We start from the raw sequence: 19,664 nt of genomic DNA, 5'->3' as shown, positions 1-19,664 counted from the left end.
CTCGCATACCCACATTTTGTGGCAAATATTGTAAAAGAGTAATAAGCTTTTAGCATTAATAACAATTGAATTTTATACTTATTGTCTTCCTCCTTTGGTAAAACATTTTTTTGGAGCTGGCAGTCAAACGATCATCAAAGAAGGTGTTTATCATGTCCACATTATAAAAGACAACACGCCAAAGGACCTCAACACTTTGCACCTGTCTTTGTTTCTGCTTTGTAAATAGCCAAGAAACTACCAAGACGCTTAGCATTAAATTTCAAATGTGTTTAGATTCAAATGAATTTTTCAATACGATATGAAGAAAAAATGAAATGATAATCACGTACTTACCCAAACACATGGTTTGATCAGCATTTGTTTTAAAGCCAGTGTGGCAAAGGCAATAGAAGCTTCCAACTGTGTCAATACACTGTCCATGGCTGCATATGTTGGGAATTTCTTGGCATTCATTGCGATCTGTAAATAAAAACACCTTAAGCGTCCTAAGTGGAAGATGAGAAGGGAGAATCTAATTGAATACCTTACTTGTGGGTATTGTACTCAGGATAAATCCTAGTTCTAAACTAACCCAGTAAAACAGATACTGGCATTTTATTTCTTTTTGTCTCAAAATTGGTCAAAACTTACTCCCATTTACTGGGCATATCCTGTCTGACACATGAAACAGTGTAAAACAGGGCAGTACTGAAAACATGTTCTGAAAGGTATGACAACTTAGAAGCAGAATGGGGTGAAAAAAAAAAAAAAAACCTAAGCTGGGGAAGCTTCTCTATTTGATTATTTGCCTATGCAATGTCCCAGCCTGTGGAATTAACTAGTGTGTTACGTCAGGTCTAGATTTGGTGCCTTAAATCATGGAGTTGCATGGTTTCTCTTAGGTATTTGTATCAAAGTCAAACAAATTCCACTGATAAGTTTTCTTGAGGGACAACCCACGGTTGTCCCTTGTTTAAGCTTCACCTCATTGTTGTGTCTTATTCCTATGGCCTTTTGTTCCATCCTAACCACATCTTCATGTCTACACATGGATCCTTTTGGTATCTAACAATCCTAGTGATGTTTCTTTCTTTTTATTCATATTTGTTCAAAGGAAGGACCTCTCACCTTGCTCTTGCCAATCTTTAAACTCCAAATTATACTTATCATCAATTGAGTCTGTGCTGCTCTCCTGAACTCTGATTATCTAAGGGGCAGCCACAAATGACATAATTACGTGCCTACTTTTGTCTCTAATTTTTTAAAGCTCTCAAGAATCTATGTTTAGAGGAAATATCGTTTAAAGAGCACTGAACCACCCTGATTTTCCTGTCACCAGAGACAGCAAACAGCAGAAGACCATTTGTGTTGTAGATGCTGTGGGGAATAGCAGTGCCCTCCCCTTGGCTGAGTAGTCTCAACTTGCTGTTTGCTTGCCCCGCCTGCTGAGAAAACAGCAATTGGGAAGGGACACTGTTAGCTGCACAGGGCAACCCACCTATGCCAGAGAGGCAGCTATCCCCTCCATTGCATGTGCCCTGGACACAGCAACCCTGCCTGTGCCGGAGAGGTGGCCATCCCCTCCATTGCATGTGCCCTGGACACAGCAACCCTGCCTGTGCCGGAGAGGTGACTATCCCCTCCATTGCATGTGCCCTGGCTGCCATTGTTGCAACTCCCTCTTTCCCACACCTAGGCCATTTAGAGCTGAGTCATCACACGGTTGAGGCAGAGTCTGTCGTTAGGATGGGGCCGCGTGACAGCAGACCAGGAGCTACTGTTAGCCTCTGCAGACATGCTGGTTAACCCAACGAATCATGATTATTCCCATTTGAAAGAATGGATTTACAATCAGCAAATTGCTCCCCAGGACAGGCAGAGGAAATTTATTTCTATTCCCATGCTCAGTGAAGGCAGCTGATCTTGACAAAGGGTGTCTCGGGGCCTAGTGTAGTTGGCCCAAATCTTGGACACCTTCAGACAGCACTGGGGCTAGGGGTATGCCGACCATTTCTTTCTTATGTCTGGGTCCCATGAGGATATGGTGGGCATTAAGGATCTTCTTAGAAAGGGATCCCCAGTTAGGGTTTCTTTTTTCCTTCAATGCCTACTTCATGATGGTTTAAAAAAATGAAAAAAAGGAGTCTTTGAGGTTTTACTGGGGAAACAGTTACAATTCTAGAGAATTTAATTGTGATATTCTTACTCTGTTTTGACAGAAACTAGAACACTATGTTTCTACCCTAAACTCCCAGGAGATGATCTCTGAGGTTGGGTAGCTGAGAGAAAGGAGACCACACACAGCAGTTGGGAAGAACCTGTCTGTCTTCAGCTGGGCAAGGCGTTTCAGAACGGATGGCATTTGCTCTAACGGTCCAGCCCCTGAGGGCAAACTGGCCTTCTGGCCTTAGATACCATGTTGTTCGCTCCAGTCTGTCAGCAACAATGCAGCGTGATGGCCAGCTGTGATTTGAGGTTTGAAATGATGTATGCATGAGTTCAAATAAAAATCTTATGATGGAGAGAAAGTTTTAGCTCTTCTCATCTTAAACACAGGGGGAGAGAAATATTTTGCAACATGCCTGAAAAATGCCAAGTACGGGATAGCATTTAAAGACATTTTTTAAAAAATTTAAAAGAAAGATGTAAATGAAGCCATTTCCAGAGCCCTCTTCAGCTCTAGAGACTGACCAGTTACAAAATTCAAGGACATTCCCCCTCTGCTGAGGATTTCAGTGTAGGAGGAAAATGGAGCTTTCAGCTACAAATCACACTACCCACTGTTACCAGTGGTGATGCCTGACCTGTTTTACATAGATTAATGTTACTACAAGAAAATACGAAAGGGCTTAATCCCCAGCAGGTCATGCCTACACTTCTCATCCTGGTGTATAAACAGCTCCTTCCCACTCCTTGCCTGAGCAGAAGTGGTGTGAAATGACACGTTCCGTATTATCAGCAATTCCTTATTTTGACCGGAATTATTTCACCCAGTTTCAAAGAAATATGAATTAAGAATAAAATGCAGGGAAGTGGTACCAAGGCCAAGCTGCTCTAGGGTATTGTGGTTCATATCCGAGACGGCCCCTCTCTTCCTGTCTTGTTTTTTTAATAAATGGATAACAACAGCTCTGTTGACAAAATGCTAAACACTTACACATGTTCCTTTAAGCTCAACAAAACAAGTCTCCATACTCAAAGTGATGTTTTGTTCTGCTATTACATCCTGTTCCCCCCAAGGTCTCATAAAACAATGCAACGTGCCCTACGGAGGGTAGTACGCCTCCTCGCATCTCATCACTGGCTGGCAAGGGCAAAGGGATCTAAGGAGAATCTTACTGCATTCCCTAGCGTTGTCTCATTCACAAATGCATAAACGTCCAGGAACTCCCTGCAAAAGGAGCCCTCGGCAAAAATAACACATTCTTCCTGACCACCTTTCTGAATATACAGTGATTTATAGTTACTCAAAAACTTACATTTAACTCATTGCCAGGTATTAGTTTGCTTCTGGCTGCAACACCAACTATTTTAATTTTGATAACACTAGTCTGATGCTTCATGACTTTTTCATAAACTGCAGTTGCTAACACGCCCATCCTTACTTCTACTATATCCCTGACAAAAGTGAACAGCAAAAAATGTAAGCCACAGTGGACACAGCTTCTGATTTTCCTGCAGGTGATACATTAGCTACCAAAGGGCAGTTAATATTTGCTGCCCTCAGTGAGTGATCTTTCATCTGTAAGATATTTAGGAGAAAAAAATGATGCTGCTGTCTCTGACTTATGCCTATTAATCTGTACCAGCTCAGGAGAGCTTCAACTGTCGAGATATTTGGGATGCGTAGCTGAGATGGCCACAATCTCACTTACCTAATGTGGATTATGTGGAAGGAAAAAAAAATTGGTCCTGAGTATTGGTTAGGGGAGAGAGAGAGAGAGTGTGTGTGTTTGTGTGTGTGTTGCTAGCAGCTGCCCAGTTGGCCTTGACTCATGGCAACCCCGTGTACAATAGAACAAAACACTGTCTAGTCCTGTGCCATCCCCACCATCAGTTGCAGATTGGACAATGCGGCATTGTGATCCACAGGGTTTTCATCGGCTCACTTTTGAAAGGAGATTGCTAGCCTTTCTTCCTAGCCTATCTTGGTCTGGAAGCTCCCCTGAAACCTGTTCAGCATCATAGCAACATGCCAGCCTCCACTGACAGACAGGTTGTGCCTGTGCCTGGGGGGTACTGTTCAGCAATCGAACCTGGGTCTCCCACATGGAAGATGAAAATGCTACCACTGAACCGTCGCTGCCTCGTGTGTGTGCGGGGTGGTGATGGGGCGGGAGAGGCAGTGGACAGGCAAACAGGAAATCTATTGATATACACGATTTACTTCTTTTTTGGAAAGTATTTAGACTTTTCAGCCTTTTTTTCCCGATTTAGTTATTAGAACTCAGCCATCTAAATCTTACTTCACCTATTCTTCAACCTAGCCATCTCGTAAGAAACCCAGTTACCCGGAGCTACGGAGACGGAGCTGTTCGGTGGCGCAGCCGGCCGGGGTGAACTACGTACCGTTGCACTGGCCGGTGGAGGTGAGGCGGTAGCCAGGCTTACAGTCGCAGCGGTAGCTGCCGGCAGTGTTGGTGCACTCGGCATTGCGTTGGCACACTGGGCCGTTCTGGCACTCATCAATATCTGCAAGCAGGAGAGGATCAAGTTCAAAGGAGAACAGAATCCGGTGTCAAGTCAGAGAGGCCTCACGTAAAAATACACGTATATCTTCTTATTTTGATCTGTTCTATTAGAAAAACAATAAATGACTCAAAATCCATTTTCTAAATTTTCCACCTAGCTAATATTTTTCATAAATGTGAGTACTTGATTTATGACCACATATGGGCTCTAATGATACTCACTCATGACTAGAAAAAAAGTCCTGAAACTCAGCTGCCAGGGCCAGGACTTGATGTGGGCATAGAATAATACCACAGGAAATCTTAACCTGTATTTACAAAAAGCCCCGGGATTTTATGATTCATGAGGCTCCTTTTGTCTGGAAGGTTATAAGGTCCGCATGGGAGTCACTTGGGAGCCTGCTGAAGTGCAGACTCTGACTCAGCACAGCTGGGGAAAGGCCTGGGCTCCTGTGTTTCTCCCAAGTTCCCAGCGGAGGCGGTGCTCCTGGGCCGTGGCCCTGAGTGGGGCAGCGAGGCCGCAGAGCTGCTGCCTAGACCACTGCAACATGGCAGCCCCATCAAGGCAACACTGCATGGCACGCTACACATCACACTCCTAAAAACAGCCCGACTCTAATTACCAAAGAAAAGAATAAAACAGATAATGTATGCTCCAGAGGTTGGACAATGCTCACAAGGTAGTTTGTTTACCTCTTCTTTCTTTGTTTTTAAATGTGTACCTAATGTAACTCTCATTTGTGACACCATAAAAGTTGCTGCACAGTCCAGGCTGTACCACAGGGCCAATTACCTCCCCTCCCCCTATCCCCGCACCCCGGCTGCAATGAAACAATCTAATTCAGTCTAAATCCAGTATGGGGGCTAGCCTGTAATACAGGTGACAGTGGCCTTCAGCACCACTGCTGTGTGTTCACACAGAGGTTGGCTCAGCCAAAGAAGTTCCCACAACGGGCGGCAAATCCACCAGACCAGGTTTCACGGATGCCTCTTAGTGTGTGTGCAACTCGCTCCGCCAGTGAGTGGCGCTGTCTAACGCGGGTAGGTCGTGCCTCTCTGTGCAACAGCAGAAGTCTGCCTGCTCAGGTTCCAGCGGGCCCAGCACCCTCCCTTCACTAGATGGGAAGGGTGTGCAGGAACACACTGAGGGTAGCTCGTGTCACTGGAGAAGCCAAACGGTGTCGTGGGCGAGCCTCTCTGTGCACGCCAGCTGACACCTGACTACATGCATACTTGGAGAGGGAGAGGCATTTAGGGATGCTCTCTAAGTCACTTCTGGAATCTGTTCCAAACTTGGTGTTGCTGAGGCTTATATTAAATCAACCTTCATTTTCTGACTCTGAGAACGAAGAGTACAGCAAAACAGCAGACCCTGGATTCAACATCCGCCCTGAAGGTGAATATTCTTCAAAGGGAAACCAAAAGTTGGAGCGCTTACTAATCTCAACATCCGTTGAGTGTCACCCTGGAAGCAAAGCACCTTACGTCGGTACAGAGGTACGTGTCCAACCTCAGGTGTGTGTCCTGGTCTATGTTGACTTGGTGCTCATGTGCGGCCTTGCTATTGGTTCTGGCCAAGGGCTGCTGTTTAAACGAATATAAGTACCTGGGTAACGTAACTACTGGGGGGATCTCTGAGTGTAAGAAAGGGAGACACTATGTGAAGGTGGCAGGGATCCTGAGGCATGTATGAAAGGAGGACGGTTATGGCTGTGAGGGAGGCAGCCAACCTTAGCACTATGAAATCATCTGCCATGGGGTCCCTTCTCTCCCAAGTCACGCTTCCTATCCATTCAGCTGATCGCTGGTGCGTCTCCCAAAGCCTGGGGGCTGGTGCCAAGATCTGGAATGGCTGTCTCCCTAGGAAGGCTCTATTTCCCCATACCCACACCAGCCAGGCCAGGGACATGTGTTGACTTGGCCACAGTAATAATAAAAAGCCTTGTGAGGAGGATGTAACAAATACCTGGTTATGACCTTAACTTTACTCATGGTCTAGAACTCCAAGTTTCAGTATTAGATAGAAAAATATTCCAGCTACCCTAAGGCACATGCTGTACTTAATAGCCGTAACATCCCTTCACTAAACTGTAAAAGGACACCATCTTCCCCAGGTAGAGGGAAAACACCAGGCGCTGTGAGGGCTGCTCAGACTCAGAACATACACATGACAACGGGACGGCAATTTGATAATGAAAAAGTACCATTTGCATCCATGCCAGCTTTCTTCAAATAAAATCAGATTTGCTGTTCCTGCCGCATGGAATTCTCTCATGTGTTTGGAATATCTGCATTAACCTTGTTTTCACTTGGGAGTAGCAAAGTCTCCATTTGGAAGAGAACAATGACTTGGAGATTCAGCTAAGGATGGCTGCCCCCCACTCATGCTCACTTTGACACACTCAGGAACTGAAGGCTTTTCCGTATCAGCTGAGAAATCTAATACATTGTGTGTGTGTGTGTGTGTGTGTGTGTGTGTGTGTGTTCGCACATCCTGGTTTTCCCACTGCGAGTGGGACTTTCTTACATGAAGTTTCCACACCATGTCTCACAATTTCCAGAGCTTGATGCATTTCTGAAATTTCAATGTTGAGAAATTTGCCACATGTATGTGGTCAACCAACTCATCAGTTGATTCATTTCTGCATAGGACACAGTCACGACACCACTTACCTTCACAAACCAGCAACTTGTCATTATAGAAGAATCCCACTGGACATTCACATCTGAAGCTACCAACCATGTTGATACACACTCCATTTTCACAGACCCCGAGGATCTCCCGGCATTCGTCAATATCTGGAAACAGCGACCATATATGAGTATCAGCACCGCATATGGTCCCTGGGTGGGTGACTGGGTTAAAAGTCAGCTGCTTCTAACTCGGTGCTGTGTGTGTCTGTATGTGTGTGTGCATGCGCACCTAAGGGTGGTGGAACTGGGTAAAAAGTCAGCTGCTTCTAACTCAGTGCTCTGTGTGTATGTGGCAGTGTGGAAGTGGGGCCACATCAATGAACAGCAAACTAAAATAGTTAAGCCACTTTCAGACACTCTTTAAGCCACTTTCAGACACTCTAAAATAGTTAAGCCACTTTCAGACACTCATGTGTCTATTCTTTTGGCTTTATTTCAGAACGGCAGCTCCAAAGAGGTAGGAGTCATTGCTGTATCCACTGGGCACTGTGCACCCGATGAGCAGTATAAAGGTAACTGCCAAGTGTAAGCGGCCTCTCTACCCAAGAGTGCAGTGGTGTTTGGCTAGGACGGGAAAAGTGAACTGGTGAAGAACAGAAGACAAGCCAAAATGGTCATAGTCAACTCTGATCTTTCAAATTCCACTCTAACTCTCCGTTCCTCCTTCGTATGGCTTTAGAGAGGAGGTGGGTCAAACTGGAGACGCAAGCTGGGCCCAGGCTGCCCGTGAGGACCATTTCAGCACTAAGAAAGGACGCTGTAACAGACTGTGCACTCCCTAAGGTTGGGGGCTGGGCCTGGCTGCTGCACCGCGTGCTGAGTGCTCAATCTAAATCTGTTAAATAAAGAACTGGTGTCTGGAAGTGGAGTTGGTGAGCATTAAAACAGGGCTAGAGTACAACTGAGAGCAGGGCCAGGACCAAAGTGGCAAAAGCAGGGCTGGCTGGCAAGTGCGGGAGCCTGGTGGGCAGGCCTCTGCTCCCCACCAGCCTGGCTAAATCCTGACCATTTAAATGTCCTCTAGGATGGTAGTAACAGTGCTAATAGTGACTAACTTGCCGTGTGCCTGGTGCATTTCTACAGCATTTAACCTGTATTTACTCATTGAATCATCACAGCTAATAGTGACTAACTTGCTGTGTGCCTGGTGCATTTCTACAGCATTTAACCTGTGTTTACTCACTGAATCATCACAGCCACCCTAGGTTCAGTGACTAGCCTCCCTACACAGATGATGCAACTGAGGCCCAGCCAGAGGATGAAGCTTGCCAGATACTACACAGCCAAGAGGTGGGTGAGGACCTGGGACCGGGAATCTGCTAACAGGCTATCTTGCCCTCTGTGTGTTTTTCCACATGACTGTCACACAGTCTTCACAGGATCATTATCAAAGTGCTTGCAATCCTGGATCCTCCGTCAGCTCCTTGACACAGCCAGGCAACACACCCCAGAAGTAAAACGTTGGTCTACGTCACAGGTCTTTCTAATGCACCCAGTTTGGTTACTGCTGTCACTTTCCTTTAGATGTCATAGTCTCAGGAGCCCCACGTGGTACTCTGTCTGCATGAGTTGTTGCGAGAGGGTCAGAGACCAAGTGGAGCCCACCAGAGCTGCTGCAATTTCAGAAGAATCACACTCTAAAACCAACCTGTTTTAGGAGAGAAATTTGATAGGCCGTAGATTTATTTTAGACCCTTTTCTAAAGGGCTTCCTTTTGTTCCAAGGCAAACTGATCTATTTTAATGGAAAAACAGCTTAGAATTTTAAAGGGTATACTGTTATTTTGAAGATAGGCGATTACGTTTTTAGATTTTTCACATTTGTTGAATTGAAGTTGTTAAAAAATTTCTGAGAAGTAACATCAAATTATGTATCGGCCAACAAAAAATTCAAATGCCATTCTTTTATTGTGGGTTAAAATATGAAATATTATATTCATATTCATTTGTTTTAAGTGTAAGTAGCGTGTATTATTATCAAGTTTAACAATAACAGTCTAAGTCAAATTTCTAGCTGTTGTTAGGCACAAAATAGCAAAAGGATATATTAAAAAATACATTTTCTTTTCCTGTCTGGATTTTATTTGAACTTCAACTTGGAGTTTATATTTTAAGACAAGATTAATAAACGTGCTATAGTTTTAACCCCATTACAATGGACTCCATAGCCAACAGCCTTAAGACCTTTCAGAAGGAGAGTATAAAGCTTAAATAAAACAAAGTTCTTCAGTCATCTAAATATTTTGTCATGGTAGAATCTGGTAACAATAAGTATATTGCTAAATATCACATTTCCAGTTTTCAAGAGCTAGAGGCAAAGCAAGCCATGAGTCAGGACTGGATTCTGATCCCAGGTCTGTTATTAATTACTTAGGTGACCTTGGCTGAGTCCCTTGCCCTCTCTGAGCCTCTGCCTCCTTAAGCGTAAAGCAGAGCACTTGGACTAGATGATGTCTGAGGGCTTTTCCAGCTCTACCGACGGATGCTGGTAATGCTGTTCTGTGTCTTTGCTCGCTGCCAGTATTGCAGGGCAGGCGTCGCTGGGGTACGCCTGGCCTGTCCGTGGAGAACCATGACTATTACAGACCTCTTATCTTTGGATCAGAGATTCTAGGGAGATTAAAAGATCTGTTTTGGGAAGAGAAAAACAATGCAGTGAGGGCCAGGTGTTTCATGCCAATGTCATTTAGCAGTTTTTCTTTCCAAACCATGAAGTTTCTTTGGACGTTGACTAGACTGTGGAGCCATATGGATTTGGCACTAAGGTAGCCAGGCTGATTGCTGGACCAGACTCTTGTTTTCTTAAACAAGGTCATTGGAAAGGCTGATGTGGATTTCAGTTTACTTATTAGAAATAAGGTGGAACAAAGCAAGTGGTGATGTTTCCGACTAGACACAACTGCTCCGACTTGAGAGGATCTAAGGATGCATATAAATCACACTAGGGAAAAACTCTGAGAATGCAATGGCTTTCCATCTACTTCTGTGTTATTTGGTTCTAACCACAATAGCTACACTGGCTGAACACTGTGCAGTATTTATGAATTCTGTACAAGCATCGCTACCATGTAGAGGTCTCCGCTCCAGCTACCAGATGGGGCCCCAGACTGCAAAGACTTTTATTTCACAGCTGAAATTCTCAAAGCACACGATCTGAGGAGATTCTGTGTTTGATAAAACTGAGCCACAACAAGGGTTTTAGGTGAAGCACCTACATGTAAGGATTGCTGTGAAAAGTCCTATTAAACTTCTTAGAAGGAAAGGCTGGGAACTACGGTCAAATCAAATGTCAGCTGGCCCTACTCCCAGAATCTCTCTCTTTGTTGATGCCCGGGGTCGGGTGATTGTAATTTTGTGGAAAGCGCTCCAGTCCTCTTAACCATCAGCAACAAACGCTGCTGCCAGTTAGGTGGAGGTAAACAGGGTATCTGCAGTTTGTTTCAAAGTAAGAATTGATGTTTCAATAAAACTAAATGGCATTGTTTAATAATTCTTCCTTCTAAGAGAAAAAAAAAAAAAATCAAACTGAGCAAATAATGGCATGTACTCCCTTTTTCTAACACAAAGGCAAAAACAGGAAGTTCCAACAATGCCGTCATAACTCACCAACAGGTAAGCCGGTGTAAATGTCAATGACGAAGCCAGGCCTCTGACTTCCACAGAGGGTAGCAAATTCATCTGCAGGGATCAAGCAAGCAGGGCACAGAAGGACAGGGGTCAGCAAAGAGCAATAATGGGACTGAAAGATATTACTTTGTAAATATTTTTGAGAGGTTCATTGTACTTATATACACAGTATTATGAAGTACTTGAAAGGAAAAAGTCAAGCTGAAAATTCCTAAAGAAGTTGTCACCTCGTCCTTCAGACAAGCACTGAAGGAGAAAGATCTGGTATTGACGTGTGAGTGAGGGGGAGCAGTCTCCACATCAACGCCATCGCTCCGGATGGGGCTGCCTGCGTGAATCTGGGTTTCTCTGTGGATATTATTCAGCTCTGGACCCAGGGACGGGCAGGAGTGGCTCTCTCCACTCTGCAGTAAGGGATTTAAGAGTTTGAGGAACCCTTTTTACAAAACCCATTTCCTCAGCAGCTTGTGGCAGAACATAGCAAATCTAGTCAAGTTCTTGACATCGGGTCTATTAATGGACAATTTGTGTCAAACAACCAACCCTGGTCATTACTTCAATTTTTGGAACTGGATTTCTTTTGGTAAAGCATTCTCTCACTCTCTCTGAAGCCTGAATTCATCAAAGTTGATAATAAAGAATGAACTAAATGCCATCTGAGGGCCCTCTCCCTCTGAGATTCTGTGACCCCAGATCACTACTCTAACTAGCATGGTCTGCCATCGATCTGAGCTCATGATGACCATTGCCTTACTGGTCAAACCCAGTGAAAATTAGTGAAAGGTATCTGAAATTATCGTAATCAAAATATAACATGTTCTTCTCCTAGTGCTTTATTTCCTTAATATATGAGTCTCCACTTGCAACAAGTCTCAAACCAGCTGACACTGATAACTAGAGAAACTGCAGGGACTCCTAAAATGTATGCAATTCTCACAGCTTATGGGAAAGCCATGACTGGATTTGATCACTACTGAACACGAAGAAGAAATCTGTAGATTCTTAGAGCTCAGACATTTCTGGACATACACGTTAGCGTACATAAGGTGTCTCCAAAGTGGTCTGCAGGGCAGTGCGCACTGATTCACCAAGATAAAAAAGAAAATATTAGAACTTCTACCTTTGTAAAATCTAATCCTTTAAAAATTTTGTGTGTATTTTATGATATACTTAACATATTAGAACAGTTCATAAAAATAACTGTTGTAATAAAATGTAATTGAATACAAATAAATGGACATACATTCATACACATATATATACATACATAAGCCAAAATCAAAACCAAACCCGTTGCCGTCAAGTTGATTCCAACTCACAGCGACACTACAGGACAGAGTAGAACTGCCCCCATAGAGTTTCCAAGGAGCGCCTGATGGATTCGAACTGCTGACCTTTTCAGTGAACAGCCGTAGCACTTAACCACTATACCACCAGGAGAGATTTATATGTAAATACACACATCACCAAATGTGTATGACTCTCAGAATTTTATTGTCAGGCATGCGTGATCAAAATGTTTGAAGACCATAGGTCATGATCAGGGGTCAGCAGACTTTTCCTTAAAGAGCCAGATACTAAATACTTTAGGCTTTGTATGCTACGCAGTGTCTGCAAAACTAGGCAACTCTGCCATAAAAGCAGTCATAGACTGTAAACAAATGAGCATGGCTGCCAGGGCTCCAAATTTTATCTAGGGTCACTGAAATTTGAAGTTGATATCATTTTCACATGTCATGAACTATTATTCAAAAATCTTTTGTTGCATGCATTTTCAAGTAGTACCAGACAAAAAATAGAATATTTTACTTATCACTGTGGGGAATGAGATAGGTAGTACAGAATATGTTAATCAGTATCCTACAGAATTGTTCATTTAATGCACAATTATAATATTATTAAATGAGCCCATCATCATATATGTGATATATACCATATACCGTACGATACAAGAAGAGTGTATCAAAGTCTTCACCTCATTTACTCCAAAGATATAATTTAGACTTAAAAAAAAATTACAAATAACATTACATATATTTTTTCTCCATGAGGATATAAGGAGAAATTTCTCTTAGGTCTCGATATGGAGAAGAGTTGTGCTTTCCTCCACTGTTGAGTTTGCTTTACGGTCATTAAGAGTCTTATGCTTGATCATGTCTCCATTTTTATATGGGCGGCTAGAAAGTTTGGAGCCAAAATTATTGCTCATCTCTGGCAAGTGTGTAGAAACCCTGGCTTGGATTTTGTGTACTTTCCTCGCTCCTTGCTCCAACTTTCTTAGCCTTGTTTGCCATCTGACTTGTGCTTATCCCTTGCTTTACACTTGCATCTTCATAGGATCCTTTTGGAACTAGAGTAGCTATAAGTCATTAAAAATAATGGGAATTATGGTTCACTTCTTTGTCTTATTGGTTTGCCTAATGTTCCCAGTCTTTTGTGATATGGTGAAATCCATAATAATGATAACCATGTTTATATTTTTTTGTGATATGCTGAGTCTATACATCTGGTGAATGGTTAACGTGTAAGTTAAAAGTGAATCCTGTGATTCAATTTTCAGCTGGAAGGACCAGGATCAGCTGTCAATTTTCCTATTTGCCTTTGTGAGTTAGGCCATTTTCTCTTATGAAGATCAACCATCCACCCTTCTCTTCCTTTGATGGTGCTGACTTTCCCAACTATTCGCAGGTAATGGATCAGCCTACATTTTTGGTAAATGAGAACTAAGCTCACCAGTGCTTGGGATGGGACACTGTTCACAGGGCTTATTCCAGGCCCGGCCAATGTTGTAGGAGCAGCAGCACATCTTCTTGGTCATGTTGAACAGCAGTTCTCCATCACAGGTCTGGTTGTCAGCGTAGTAGTTCCTGTAGCACAGACTTCTTCTCATGTCTAGAGAGAAGGATTGGCAATGTGGAAAATCACAGCAGACTTCTAAGGAAAGTGACTTTCTTTTATTAAATTCAAGAGTCTACTACCAGGTAACTGGACGTTACTCAGGGCAGAAACAGCCCTCTTCTACACAACTTTCCAGCTATCTATGCGCTACAAGAAAACAGACTTAAAGAAACGTATTCCCTGGCATTTTGGTACCACAGAAAAAGTCATTATGAAGCTGTAGCATTAATAAACTTTCCATGATTCCCTGCCCAGTTGCCTAGTAACAATTCTCCACTGCTATTTGGCAGTAAATTTCTCATTTCCGACCCATGATGTTTTAATACTGTAGGTCAGTGCTGTAAATATAATTGTATAAAGATACACCCAAAAGTCAAACAAAAGAAGTACTGTTGTTTGGGATTTTCCGACATTACATTTTAAAGAAAACTCCCAACCACCCACATGAGGTGGTGAAAAAATGCCAAGCTTATAGTTTACAGGGGAGGAGGCTCTCACACAGACAGCGAAGGGCTGGCAAGATTCAGTCTGATGAGTAACATAACATTAAGTACTAATTGCTGGACTTGTAAGGTTTTTCTGCTTTGCAGCTGAGGACTCAACATGCATTATTGCGAAAAGCTTGGACTCACCCATGCAATTATTCCCCCCATTCACTTGCATGTAGTCTGGAGGACAAATGCAGGTATAGTTGCCATTAGTGTTGTAACACGTCCCTGGACCACAGATGCCGGGAGTTTCACATTCATTCACATCTATATTCCAAAGAGAAGATGGTATGTGAATTCAACAACTTCACTCTTTGGGAGGGCCTGGCACTCAGTGTCAGTATAAATGTTGACAATTGAGGAGAAAATCTACAGGGTACTTTGAAACCATGGCAAGAAAAATACGAGTTTAATTTGCAGTGCCCCTGATCTGTGCTAGTATGTGTATTTTCAGAAAAGAAGGTTTTAGAAAATGAACTCTTGCCTTCTTACAGGAGTTCCTACTGCATGAGTCTATAACATCCTCAAAGACAGGCAGAGGTGGAAATGTGGAAAAGCTATAATTCTCAAAATTCCTTCAGGAAAGACAATCATGTACTCCATATGTTCGCAAAGTCCGTGATATATGCCAAAGCCATCAACGAATGGCCTCAGGAACCTGCATCTGTGAGGTAACATGGTGGCAGGTATTTCACCTATTTTCCCTCTATTTTTAAACAAGGAGCCCTGGTGGCACAGTGGTTAAGAGCTCAGCTGCTAACCAAAAGGTCAGCAGTTCGAATCTACCAGTCACTCCTTAGAAACCCTATGGGGCAGTTCTATTCTATCCTATAGGCTGGCTATGAGTTGGAATCGACTGGATAGCAATGCGTGCGGGTTCTTTTACTTTTAAACAAAAGGGGTTGATTCTAATCTTCTTGGGTCTTAAAGCTGTGTCACTCACACGATGATGCTCAGCTAATGCTCATTGATGATTTCAGTGTCTAGCTCACTTAATGAGTCATGTGAAGAGCCGGGGGAATAGTTTTCATGCAGAATACAAGAGGTCTCATCCCTAACTAGTCATGTGACTCCTGTATGTAGATGAAAACCACCTCCCCCACGTTGGTCCATGGCCCAAATGCTCTGAAACCTAACAGTGGTCAATATTCCAGTTCTTTCCGGCAACACAGGATACACAGGAGCAAACATTAACGTCACAAAGCCAAAGGGCTGTCTTCTAAGAGAAGCTCATTTAAAGCATTTGTACAGATGACGAGCGGGATAGACAGGGAGAAGAGGAGCCCAGACCGTCCACAGTATAGAAGTAATGAAATGAGTCTTGTGCCACTCCAATAAAACATGGAGCTTCTGAAGAATGTGGAAAACTCTTTGAGACATAAATGGGACAAAATTCCACTGTTCTTAGAAAAAAAGGTAGATTTAGAGCTTATTGGAAATGACATCATTGCAGCAACATTAGTGCAAACTGCCACACGTGTGACAAAATTGCCTGGCTATGTTCATGTTTAGACCACTGTGCTGTATTGCTAAATTCTCCAGTTGTCCTGGTAACTGCATGCTGACTTCTGAGGTCAGTTCTCAATATTCGAAAGAACTTATCATCCTATGAGGGCCATTTACCATCACACACTCGGGTGTCTTCCTTCAGGTAGTAACCGGTAGGACAGTGGCACTGGAAACTACCAAAGGTGTTGATACATTTCCCCCCTTGGCACAGTCCTGGAAGCTCCTGGCATTCATCAATATCTATCAAAATGAAACCAACAACATTTTTTTTTTTTTAGCATTTTAAATAAACTCAAGAAAGTTCAAAATTTGCACACTTTAAGATAAAGGAAATAGAATTACCTTCCAGTATAACAGTGATAGGGTTTGGTCGAAAACCTTCTCCTCCAGGACAAAGAATTTTGTACTCGGCTATTGAAACAAAAATCAGATTGAGTTCTTTTGAATCGAACTTTCCAGAAATTGTATTCTTGTGAGAAATACAAACATATTCAACTAAAAAGATTCATTTTCCAGGATCTTTAGCATCTGAAGCAAGTTAACATCTTTATGTATACTTAAAATTTTCAAATGGCATTTTATCTGAGTGCCAAATGAAAGGCAACTGCCCCCAGTCTTTGAACCTCCACCTACTCTCTTGTGAACTAGTTTATTCTCTATCTCCATTATGATTTCTTTTTTAATAGTTCCTTTTTATTTTCTAACAAACTCCTTTTTCATATTTATGTTTTGTTCAGACCTACTTCTTGGGAATTACAGATTTCCTTGGGAATAACCTGTCTCCCAAACACTTTCCAAAAAGAGCTTTAGGAAAAACAGTTCTCTCTTGGTGGGTTCTCATCCTGCTTCTCTCCTTAATGACTAGAAATCTTTCTTGCTCGTCTGGTTCTACCAGTGGAAATGGAGACTCCCTGGGTTTCCATAAACAACTTTCTACAGTTTCCTTTCATTCCCTCTGTTAATTCTTTCATCCAAGTATTTCACTCAGTAACATTTATTTCAGCACCATACACCAGCACTGTAACAGATGCAGGGACTCATGCATAAGACTAGCCCTAATCTGTTGTATCAGCCTCTTAGAACCGGTTCTTCCGTAATCATTGTGTTCTTTCCAAAATTGATAATCCTTGTCCTGGATTTCTGAAATTATATGTGTATATGCATAAATGTATATATGTATATACTCCAATTATAGCTGTGATCCAGATTTGGGGGGAGTGGGCCAATCATTATTAATCTATGGAGCTGACCCCGCATTTAACAATCTTAGTTTGCTCCTTTCAGCAGCAATGAAATTAACTATATTCCTCTTTTACTGTTCTTCTCTATCTGCAATCACCCACTCTTTTTAAGTCTCCTCTTCCATGTCTCACCATTCCTTCAAAGCCCAATTAAAAAATTCACAAGGTATTCATTACCTTCTCCCAACCAGGACTGACCTCCCTTTCTGAAGAGAAGAGAGAGGAAGTGCCTGCTAAGCATTCATCCCTGTGCTGGGTGCTTTAAATATGTGATTTCCATCTAATCCTATGAGGTATTTACACATTTGGAAACTCAGGCTTGCTAAGTACTTTGACCAAGATTATATGGGTTGCAAATGGTAGAGTCCTCATTTGAAGCCAGGTGTGATGTTTCTACCACACCACATTCTCTGAACAATCATGGCATGTGTCTGTTCATCTTTCTTCTCTTAGGTACTTATTGGACTCTGCAGTGAACTACAGCTGATAAGTTCAGGTCACATTTGCCTAGTAGGTTGTATACTCCTAGTCTAATTCATCTTTGTACACTCAAAGTAAATGCTCTAGGTACTCAACAAATATTTTTAGAAGAAATGAATGAATGATTCTTCAACAAGGACAGAATCTATACCTATCCCAATATACCCTGTAAATAGCAGTCACTTACCTTTGCCAAAAAAGCCATATCTGACCCATATGGAAAAATGGGAAGCTCTTTCCTGCTTAAAATTACATTATAAAATTTTCTTTCAACTCATGCCATAAGAGTGGAATAATTTTCCTTTCCTTATTTGCCGAATTAATTCCTTCTCCTTCACTCAGGGACACTCTGAATCTGTTCTCAGTGTTCCAAATCTAGCTAATTAATGGGCTTGTGAATCTAAGCAATGGATAAGAGGAAAGATTTCAATCCATGTGTCAATAACCTGGCCTGGAAAGTCATCTTTAAAATAATGCCATCTTCTTTGCTCACAAACAGAAGGGAGGCATTACCTACCCAACCTTACCTTTCTTTCCTCCTGTTCTTGTCTTTCTATATCAGTGAATCCCATCTGATCTTTTAGTGCAAGTCAACAGGGTGCCATTTTCTCTCATATTAGGAGGGAGGAGGACCCTCAACAGTGCTAGGAGGATCTATCTCCCTTCCCTGATCTAAAAGTGGAGACCAGTGGCTGCTCTCTCCTCCGTGGCTTCTCTTCTGTGGATCTAGAAAGGAGACCTGACCTGAACTGCAATAATATTAACCAGGGGGATGTCAACTTACATGTGTTCACAGCAGGGCACAGCTCACAAGGAGTACCCCAGGCTTTGCCTAGAGAACAGCAGCAGGAAGCCTTGGAAACACCAACTCCAATTTCATTGCTACAGGCTGTATCTCCATTGTCTCCTCGAGGTCGAACATCCAAATAGCAATTTCCAGAGCGTGTATCTATCAACCATGGACAAACAAAGTGTCAGCCAGATTCTTCCCACTTGAGGGCTGGAAATTCAAACCTATTCAGAAACTGTTTAAAAACCAGAATTTACTTTAACTAAGAAACTAAACAGTGCCCAAGAACGTACACTGGAAATCTACCTATAGAAAGGGTACCTGAGGTGTAAAATACATATAGGAAATGTTTAAAGTTTTACAAGATTGATTTTTTAAAAAATTTGAGAATGGAACGTTTGGTGCTCTTTAAAAATACTAAACAGTATCCTTCTCTGAAAAGTTTTTATGACCTTACCGACACAGCCAACTCGGGTTGGGTTCAGCTCAAAATCGGGTGGACAATCACAAGTATAGCTGCCTGGAGTGTTGACACAGTTCCCGCTGATGCACGTGGTCGGATCCAAACATTCATTAACATCTGAAACCAAACAGCAAGGGGCAGAATTATCACCAGAGCCAACATAGGGAGACCTCACCACACAACATTCGTGCCCAATCTAGGGCCCCACGAAAGAACTGTAAGAGTTATTAGCTATAATTACATGTAGAAATGCAGCCTTCCACTTCTGAAACAGAACCCCTCAGGAAGGAAATATGTCATAGTATTTGGTCTTTTTCCCTGGGAACACATTTAGCATTCAAATTTGTCATCAGAATAAAATATAACTTTGGAACTAGGAATAGTATCCCAGTCAAGGTAACTGAAGGCAAACACCACTGTGACCTCGGTCAACCAGAAATTCGGATGCAGGCTTTAAGAAAATGTATTTAATATGTGTGGCTTGTTATTGCATAAAATTAGAGCAAGATGTCCCAGGAAACCCTCAGGAGTACTTTGCAGCTTCCCCCACTGGGTGTGCTTGCCTGGGCAGCCACACGCAAATGCACACCAGGCATCAGGCTCAGTGGGTTTCTTCTCTCCCCTCCTGGATGCTGGCTGAATATCTCCCTTTCTGTTTCTATTCCAAAAATCCAGCATTCCAGATATTTAGGACATGGGTTTTGGCAAATACTACCCTTGTACAATCCTTTTGTCTGTTTCAAAAACTCATGAAATACTCGAGAACAGACATACCGATTCACAAATGAGTGATGGGAAGTGG

The 19,664-nt window shown here is 42.6% G+C and overlaps 1 protein-coding gene across 1 annotated transcript in view; it reads right to left on the bottom strand.

The window, feature by feature from the left end:
* Positions 1-19,664, bottom strand: part of FBN1 (fibrillin 1) — a 299,714-nt gene that overhangs the window by 51,575 nt on the left and 228,475 nt on the right. Inside the window, exons 37-46 of the mRNA XM_010599670.2 lie at positions 18,857-18,979; positions 18,394-18,558; positions 16,231-16,299; positions 16,003-16,128; positions 14,524-14,646; positions 13,727-13,885; positions 10,973-11,044; positions 7,347-7,472; positions 4,552-4,674; positions 337-462 (exon numbers count right to left, since the gene is read on the bottom strand). Of these exons, the coding sequence (XP_010597972.2) occupies positions 337-462; positions 4,552-4,674; positions 7,347-7,472; positions 10,973-11,044; positions 13,727-13,885; positions 14,524-14,646; positions 16,003-16,128; positions 16,231-16,299; positions 18,394-18,558; positions 18,857-18,979 (1,212 nt within the window). The remainder of the gene's footprint in view (positions 1-336; positions 463-4,551; positions 4,675-7,346; positions 7,473-10,972; positions 11,045-13,726; positions 13,886-14,523; positions 14,647-16,002; positions 16,129-16,230; positions 16,300-18,393; positions 18,559-18,856; positions 18,980-19,664) is intronic.

The sequence above is a fragment of the Loxodonta africana genome, chromosome 10, assembly GCF_030014295.1.
Source record: "Loxodonta africana isolate mLoxAfr1 chromosome 10, mLoxAfr1.hap2, whole genome shotgun sequence".
In the NCBI taxonomy this organism is placed as follows: domain Eukaryota; kingdom Metazoa; phylum Chordata; class Mammalia; order Proboscidea; family Elephantidae; genus Loxodonta; species Loxodonta africana.
This window is presented reverse-complemented; position numbering and strand designations above follow the sequence as displayed.